The following is a 9442-nucleotide window of genomic DNA, read 5'->3' on the forward strand; positions in this document are numbered from 1 at the left end:
TCCTGGTAGACATTTTAATACTCAAAAGGTAAAATCCACGAAAAAAAAAAACAGATACAAATTAAAACCTATTTTACGTAGCACTGTAATCTTTGATTTTCGGTATAAAAATTCTACTAGACAACACTACTGAGAAATAAATCGCCAGTTTTCCAAAATGTTCGATTTTCTTTTTTAGGTTAAGTACTTATCAGACCACCCTAGTAAATACACCGTACACAAGAAACACAAAAATTGTGTTATTGATCAACAAGCCTAGAAAAATTTGATTCGGTACTTCCCTTGTTGTTTCCTACTTGTATGGCCTTAAATTGTGCTCCTCTTTTCAGCACATACTACATACATACATACATATGTAGTATCAAAGAAGAAAACGCGACACATTGGTATCACATCTAGATACAAAATTTGGTTGCTCTAGCTCTTATAGGCATTGAAAACTGACTGCTATTGATGCTGATCAAGAATGTATATAATTTATGGAGTCGGAAACGCTTCCTTCTGGGTGTTACACGCATCCACATTCACCACAAATCTAATACACCTCCCATACTTCTTTTGAGTATAGGGTATGCAAAAAAGCGCATAGTAGTCTTTTTTCATGTACGTGCAGATTATTCGTCAGTCAGCATCGGGAGTCTTTTTCCGGTTCCCCGGATATAGAATTATAAGTAAATTTGGCTGCCGCAGACATATTATTGCTTCAGTTTTATATAGTGTTCTCATGAATTCTGATAAGATAAGCTTCTTAAACAGATAATACAATTACTAAAAAATAAATATATCAGCACTTAAAAGTCAGCGAACAATGAAAATGCAATTTTGGACAATATTTTTTAATTTGTCCTTTTCGGGTATAACATACAAATAAAAATTTAGAACATTTTTTTGCTTTTAATCAAAATCTAGAGTATTCTTACAACCCTGTTTAAAAAATGAAATATTCGTCTGTTAATTCAGTTATTCTTTTTAATGTATCAAATTTTTAATATAAATATACAAATATAGGGCAAATCCACTTTCTACGAGCACTCCTCTTGACTTTTTCGGACACAGCGAGCTACTTTCCGTTTAAAGTCAGGATAAGATTCTCGCCATTCTTTGGCGGCATCTACATTTGCTGGAGACTCGTCGTTGGGATCAGCCAACATTGATATCACTGATATCAAGATAGTTTCCACTGTATGCACGGGTAACCAGCGCTCAGATGCTTTTTCGTATCCCCACTTATCATCTCCCGGCTCGTGTAAAATTGAAATGCAGACGTCTCCGTTTTTTTCAATATTAGGGTGCCAAATTTCTGTGACGAACTTCATTCGAGGTGGACGCAAAGGATATTCTTTGGGGAAATAGAGATGTGCTTTAAAAAAGCCTCCTTCACTGCAGGGAAAGAAATAACATTTAATAAATCCAAAAAGTATTAACATTTATAATATAGCCGATTAATCCGACTGTAAAAAACGTTACATATCTTAAGTATTATCTTTCTAGACTGAACCTATAGATGCAGTACAGTAAAACGATTATTTTACAAAAATCAAAATCGATTGAATGCTGATTATAAACATGGAATAAGTTTCCGATTAGTTCCCCAAGTGGAACTGATACCAATTTTTTGGTAATATTTTTTGAAGACATTTGACAGATTGATCTTATTTGGACTCTTATTTTCTTACAGACATTTGTATCGTTGAAGCTAAAAAGTATCTTGTCTTGCCAGGAAGGGCAGCAATTGGTGATTGGTATGCTAAATTTAAACCCATATGTAGATACAAGCGCAGAGGAGCTCTGCTGACCTCTTCGGTCGTCCATAGCAGACAACTACGCCAGAAAAAGTGTTGGCGTGCTTAGTGTTTCGTCAGGACAACGCGCCTTCACAGAAATGGATGAACTATACGAATTTCATTTCGAATTGGTTTTATCTACAAAACTCACCAGATTAAGATTCCAGCAACTAATAGAAGTTCCAAAATCTCAAACAAATTCCCCAAGCAAAAAAATTGAATACGTTGTTTGATTCGTTTTTTTTTGGGAGTACTACAAAACCATTTACCGGAGAGGCGTGGAAATGCTAAGAATACGTTGGACTACACGTGGATTCTCTAGATCTGAATCTATGTATCTTTAAGAATCCAATAAGAATTCAAATCTGAACAAACATTTTTTCTGTGTTAAATCGGCAACATAAAGTTTCAATTTTGAAAAACAAAATTTATTTTTTTTATAAACTAAGGGGATTTATTGTTTTATGTTTATTATGCGATCGGAAATGCGGTGCATACATCTGATCAAATCCATAAAACTCATTGAAAGAGCTGTTTAACTTTACATTAAATATCTAAATATATAGACATACTAAAGCGTATCTGGTGGACCAATTATTAGGACTTCCCAGCGGAATATATCATTTTCATCAATTAATCCAGCTGAGAAACCTTCTACTGGATTCTTGTTTAGTTCTGAAACGAAAAAAATATAAATAATTACATATTTTTTAAATCCGTGTGCCATTGAGTGTTTATGATTGAGTTTGAATTCCAGGTGACATTAATGCTGTTAAATTAAAGGGACAAAATATGCCTCTCAAATTATTTAAATTTGGTAACAACCTTCAGTGTATTAAGGTTATAATTATAGTGTAGGTTCAATAGAGAAACAGTTAAAACTGAACCCCGTAACATTAAATTTGAATGCCTTCCTAAAAGATTTCAGACTAGCAAACCAGATATTGGAAAACTTCTCGGATATATTTTGTCATTTAAGATGTTAAAAATGAAAACATTTTCCAGTCACAGACAATCGCCAAGAACATATATTTGCCAGTTCGAAGATCTTCAATTTACAATTTTTGTATTACAAATTAAAAGCAGTCACACAAAATGACTCTCTTTTCCCAGATAGCCGAGTCTTTTTTAAAGACCACAACCCTTTGCTACAATTCTCATTGTTGCCCGCTAACTCCGAAAAATTAAATTTCCCGAGATACTCTATCACTTACGAATTTTACGAGCAGTGAAACAGATTTTTTGAGATTTTGGACGATTTGGGAAAGACAGTTGGGAAAGAAGAAAATACCTAGAAGCGTCTATGGGTTGTATGGTTTTTTTGTGGCATTTTTTGTATCAACATAAATTATGCGAATATTTATCAAATATATTAAAAAAAAAAACAAAACCAAAGGAGACAGCAACATACATACATACCTACATCTTATGGTGCCCACGACCTCCATGGTTTTCCTACATTTAAATGCGGTAAAAAAAAGTCAAAATTCGCATCTGAAATACAGCTTTTGGGGTCTAAGACAGAACTCCAAATATTGACCTTTCGAGAGATTTCAAGCTTCATAGCCAAGGTACAAGCTTGCATAGGAAAAGAAAGCAATGACATTGCTCGTGATTATAGAGATGGAGATACCGTAAAATTCTAATTTTCTTTCAAAACCTGTAAACTGTGAGTACTGTTCTAGGACTAAATCGTGTATTTTCCGTAATTTTGATATTCATACGGGCAGGCGACCATTTGGTTTGATAATTATAATGAAAATAAATTTACGAGTTTTCACTTTCTCTCTTTATGGAGACTCAAGAGGGCGTGGCTAGAATATAAAAACAAAATTGATCCTAACCTGATGACAAAGAACTGTGAAGATGAAATTTTGTTGTTTCAACTTCGAAAGTCTCCCCGATCCATGTGTTCATACACACGGTGATGGCTACAGAATATGTACATACATACATATAAATATATGCATGTATGTGCATATATATGTAAGTCGACTCGGTTGTCTATGCTGAACAATACCTGGTTGCTACTTACATTATCACGTGTACAATATAACCATATACTCTACGACAAGCAAATATAAACATAAAAAAGTCGGTCTCATACAAATCTTTTTTCGCACAAATGGAAAAGTAAATGCACAGATGGATGTATTTATGGATTTGCATACTTATGTATCCGGCTGGATACAGCTTTGTACTTTTCTCATTCGATATAAAAACCACTATTAACTAAGAAAACTTTACATATGTTTATATGTCCAATTCAAATACTAATTTAGATCTTTCTGAATTAAAATTACCCCGGCAGTTTTCTTTCTTGGAACATGTGACATCGTAATATGGAATCAGTTTCCTAAACATGTACATAAGTATTTACATACATACAAAGACTATTCCTTAAAGACAAACCAAGACGGCAATTTTTATGTACATATATGTATATACTTAGAAAATATATATTTTCATATAAATATGCATTCATATTGATATGTATATACATATATGCATATATATACTAAATATTTTTATTCAACTTACCAGCCAATTGTTTCTTTAAGAGTAAAGATGACTGAAGTTCAGACATATTAAGTTTGTATCTATTATATTTCTCTAAAATAACGCACGCCTATTTTATACAAATTAAAATTTTTTTCTTAAACGCAGTGTCACCAAAAAAAACAAATATGTGAAGACCGATGAGAAAGAATTTTCGTTCTTTATGGACTGAAAACAGATAAATGAACTGAAACTGGCCAGATTGGAATATATTGGGAACAATAAATGAACTGGTTCATGGAACAGAGAAACAGAAACGAAACACAGACAAACCTAATATTCCACAAGACTTTAAAAAGAACTAGTGAGACCAGATATATAAAACCTTACTGCATAAGCAGGATGTGTGAGCGAGAGAAATATATGATCCAGTTTGGTTTTGTGGTTAAACAGGTAGCAGCATTGCAGAGCGGCAGGGAAAGTACAGAATCATACTTTGGAAATATAATTTGGATAAATAATAATAATACAGCATTATAGACAGGCAGGTATTCAAAAAATTGTTTGTTTTAAGACTTCAAAATTGGCTCTCCCGTTTAAAACGCAAGATTTTTTCAATACGGAAACATTTTCCTCGCCGAAATGAAAAATAAATGGTTTTAATACAACAAAACAAGTTTTAATTGCAAAAGAAGGTTGACTTATTTATACATTTTACATAAATTTGACAGCAGGGCAATTTAAATTTTTCTCTTTTTAAAAACTATTTTTTTAACCGAATCGCAAAATTTTGAGTGAAAATATTTGGTCAGATCAACAAGCTGCCCGGGAAGTTGACATAAAAGCGTATTAAATCCCATATAATCAGCCAGGTTCCTTTTTTCAGATTCACAAAAGTTTTCCGATTTACTTTTGAATACACATAAATTGCGGCTCCCGTTTTCACATTCCACACGATTTATTCGCTTTCAATATGAAAACATATTCGTTAAATGAAAAGAAAACGGATTTTTATAAAACGAAACGGCCCTTAATTGCAAAAGAAAAAATAGATGACTGATTTATGCATTAACAAAAACATGACACCTATATCAGGGTAATTTAACTTTTGCTTTCTTTATAAATAATTTTATTTTAACTCAACCTCAAATTTGGATCGGAAAAAATTGTCCAGGGCAACAACAATTTTCCTTTTGGTGCAAACAGCAAAACTATGTGAAAACTGGAAAACCTTAAAACGAAACGTTTTGACTAAAAACGTAGTCCGCAAAAGTAAATGAAAAACGGAGCCTGCCTAAATATCATACATCGATCTTTTTTTTTTAAGTTTACGGCAGTTAAATCGACTTTGAAGCTGAAACTCTTCAAACAGTAAAAAATGCGCTTTTAAACTTATATAAAGGAATATTTAAAAAACATATACAAGAAAAATATCGGGAAAAGACCAAATATATTTTTGTAAAGTCAAGCCAATATTGAAAAACACCCTAACAATTAGATGGTTTGGAAAAAAGGTTTTTCTTTGGAGCTGCCTACGCAACGGACCAGTTTTTATTGAATATTGCTAACAATGAATACACATTATAAAAAATACCAAAAACAGCATTATACATTACATTTTTACTTCTTTTTCAACCTGAAACATGCAGTTTGTGAATAACTAATATCTGTTTTCGTCTGATTTATTTTAGTTAGTTAATTTATTTATATGTATTAGGCTCAACCGTATTGCGTCTTTGTCAAAATAAGTTTCTTTCGGAAACCACACATATGGCAGAATGTTTAAAGGAATTCAGACATTCACATTACGAAATAAAAAATGTTGTCTCAAGTCATATGTCAATAGCGAGCTCGAGTCAATGTAAATAGCCTATATGTAAGTATCTTGATCTCCTGTACGAATTTAGGACGTGCAATGGATGCGCCGTCAAGTTTCCCAAGCGACACCAGGCCGAAACTTACGCGAAAAAAAAAACTCTATGATTGTGCCAAATGGTAAAAACACTACCCTTGGATATCTTCACGATTTCAGCAATATCATCTAGCTTCAATTTACGGTCGGACAAAATCAATTAATGGACCTGCTTAATTTTTTCGGGGACAACTGCTTCCTTTGGCCGACCAGAGCGGTGTGCATCGTCAGTGTCCGTACGACCGCGTTTAAAATCAGCATACCAGTCGATAAATGCTGATATGCCTATGGCAGAGGTGCCATAATGTTTGTCCGACCACTGTCTTGCTTCAACGGTGTTTTTTCCCATCAAAACGCAGTGTTTAATGAGCACACGAAATTCCTTTTTTCCATTGTTTTGAAAATAACATAAGCAGCGTCACACAATAATGATCCGAATGACCACTATGTACTTTTTGTGTTAGAGGCGCTCTTAGGTTAGGTTAGGTTGAGGCGCTCTTAGTGATGTAAAAAAACATCGATGCATCGGACATCGTGTTGAGTGATGCATCGATGTTTTGAAAAAAATCGGTAGTTTAATTTCATATCATTCCACATTTGTCTTATGTAAGCAGAAACACAGCAATGCCAAAGTAAGTAAACATATTTGACTTAAAATGAATCAAATTTACTATAGGTGGTATACATTTGTTTAAATATGAAACTGCGAACGCCGTTAACATCATTCGACGGCAAGCCGTTGTGTGTTTAGGAAGATATGAAGAGTACTGTTCAGTCACAGACATATACCTTATTAATATTACAGAATATACAGTACAATCTCATACCTCCAGTGAGACATGCAAGCTCACCTAGACAGCAATTACAAATCATAGGATAGTAGAAAGCTCACTATTAATCTATGTCCGCTGAATTAAATTAAGATTCAATATTGGCGACGCACTCTCCGATCAGTAAAAACTGTATCTATCTGAGTACTAGGCTTTAAGTTTATGTCTGGTGTCTGGTCAGTAAAACCTTTATCTATCTGAGTACTAGCTCTAAAGTTGAAGTCTGGCGGAATACGACCATTACTGGAATACCCGAAATACTTTCATCTATTTAAAGCGCAACTCTAACCTCAGACTACCCTTGCCCAATAGCATAGCTATCGACTTATTCACCATCCAATCGATAGTATTACAACGAAAAATAGTGTTTGCACAAAATTCGTGAGTCAGAATTCATAAATTGTATGCACTTAAAAAAGGCGTATAAATCTGCTATACGACATTTTGTATGAAACGATGTCATATCACCAGGGTGGAATGCCAGATCAGCAATTCCTTTGGGATGTTTTTCAGAGGCAAGTCTGGGAAACTAATCAAATAAGCCAAAATTAAATTGTTTTCATTTAAGAGTGGACAAAGATAGAAGCGGTCACATCTCAGCCGATGAGCTACAAGTTGCCCTTTCTAATGGTACATGGTCTGCATTTAACCCTGAAACGGTTCGTTTAATGATTGGAATGTTCGATCGCGAAAACAGAGGAACAGTATCTTTTCAAGATTTTGGAGCCCTGTGGAAATATGTGACGGATTGGCAAAATTGCTTTCGTTCATTTGATCGGGATAATTCTGGCAATATTGACAAAAATGAACTAAAGACAGCACTAACTTCATTTGGGTACCGTTTATCTGACCACCTCGTCGACGTTTTACTTAGAAAATTTGATCGTTTTGGTCGAGGCACTATTCTTTTTGATGATTTCATACAGTGCTGTATTGTTCTTTACGTGAGTATTTTTTTGATACCAAATCTATCTTATCCGAGTTTTTTTTTTTAAAGAATCGATCGTTACATTTGTATATGTATATTAGATTTAGATAATAAAGTACATATAGTAATAGGGTACAAGTGCATTAATATACAAATGAAATAGTTAGTTTATAAAGAAAACATGTACGTACATATCAGCATCAATAGCAGGGTCGATATAGCCATGTCTGACTGTCTATCCGCCTTGTTTGTGGCCTAGTTCCCATATTATCAGAGCTAGGGCAACCAAATTTTAACCAACTAATTTTGACGGTACTAAAGAGCCGAGGTAAGGAACACGTTACTATCGAATCATTATAGACTTTAGATAGAGCAAGGGAGATATGTAACTGATACTGCGATATGGAAACAGCTATAAAATTGTTAAATAGGTTCATTAGATGGAGTGCCTGAATATATTTAATATTGTAAGATGCATAAATCATAGGAATATGTACCAGTAATCCGATCCACATTTTTTTGCAGACATTAACAACTGCATTCCGGCAACATGATACTGATATGGACGGCGTTATAACAATACATTACGAGCAATTTTTGAGTATGGTTTTTTCTTTGAAAATATAATGGTGTATATTAAAAAACTATCAACTTATTTATATATAAATTTTAAACAACATGAAATGACTTGTGTATATTAAATAGTGGATGCTATTTTTGAGAAATAAACAATATTTCCTAATTTATACTCCGAAATAGTTCATTTTAACAAAACGATATTAAGTAATGGAATATATAATTGAAATGTTACTTTGTACGTTGATTTTAATAAAACTTGTTCATATTGTGCGTAAAAGGTGCTTTACAAAATTACGTCAAATTAGTCACTTGAAAGTCGGTACAAATAGTTTTCTTCCAAAATGTATTTGTATATAAAATAGAAGTGAGCAATACAATTCGAAAGGTCTTATCGAAAATGCGTGAGGTATAAATCATTTTCTTACAAATCTTTTTAAGACATTAAAATGTTGAATAATCCCTCTAATGAAAAAACTAAAAACGTAGTCGTTTCGGTCAGTATAAGCTCTTGACAGAATCTTTTACGAACTGCATGACAATAAAATCATTTTATGTGTACCCGTCAATTTGTTGTCTGGGTTTTTACGTCAGACTTTTCTATTTTATCTAGCAGTCCCGAAGACCATGCAGCTCCCTATCGAAGCGTCATGAATCCTTCCTTCCCATCATCTTTCGAGGATTCCTGTGTGCATTACCAAAAATCCAGCTGCTGTAATGGCCTCCCTGTTGGCTGCAATCAATTTCAACATCGCATACGTCCATTACTCCATAGCTTCTAAAACAGCAATAGAGCCTGGTATTGGACAGGGCTGCATTAACAATATCCTCGGGCAGTAGCGCTTCAAATATCCTGTAAAACCACCATGAGACTCGTATGTGAGAAATTGGTTGCGCTAAACCGAATCCAGTT

The 9442-nt window shown here is 33.8% G+C and overlaps 2 protein-coding genes across 3 annotated transcripts; one reads left to right on the top strand and one right to left on the bottom strand.

Annotated features, from left to right (window-relative positions):
- Positions 1-943: 943 nt before the first annotated feature.
- Positions 944-4551, bottom strand: LOC6897801 (ubiquitin-conjugating enzyme E2 G1). Its single transcript, XM_002137870.3, has 3 exons — positions 4326-4551; positions 2357-2459; positions 944-1380 (listed from the first exon to the last, which is right to left on the bottom strand). The coding sequence occupies exons 1-3, from the start codon at positions 4369-4371 to the stop codon at positions 1023-1025; spliced, it is 507 nt and encodes a 168-aa protein (XP_002137906.2). The 5' UTR covers positions 4372-4551; the 3' UTR covers positions 944-1022.
- A 2787-nt stretch (positions 4552-7338) lies between these two features.
- Alg-2 (Apoptosis-linked gene-2) lies at positions 7339-8701 on the top strand. Of its 2 annotated transcripts, XM_033382095.1 has the most exons (4): positions 7339-7433; positions 7465-7540; positions 7594-7969; positions 8479-8701. In XM_033382095.1, the coding sequence occupies exons 1-4, from the start codon at positions 7430-7432 to the stop codon at positions 8578-8580; spliced, it is 558 nt and encodes a 185-aa protein (XP_033237986.1). In that variant the 5' UTR covers positions 7339-7429; the 3' UTR covers positions 8581-8701. The 2 variants fall into 2 exon arrangements, with proteins under 2 accessions (XP_033237986.1, XP_003736827.3); XM_003736779.3 differs by having other exon boundaries at positions 7392-7540.
- The last annotated feature ends 741 nt before the right edge of the window (positions 8702-9442 follow it).

The sequence above is a fragment of the Drosophila pseudoobscura genome, chromosome 2 (genome assembly GCF_009870125.1).
Source record: "Drosophila pseudoobscura strain MV-25-SWS-2005 chromosome 2, UCI_Dpse_MV25, whole genome shotgun sequence".
Taxonomy (NCBI): Eukaryota; Metazoa; Arthropoda; class Insecta; order Diptera; family Drosophilidae; genus Drosophila; species Drosophila pseudoobscura.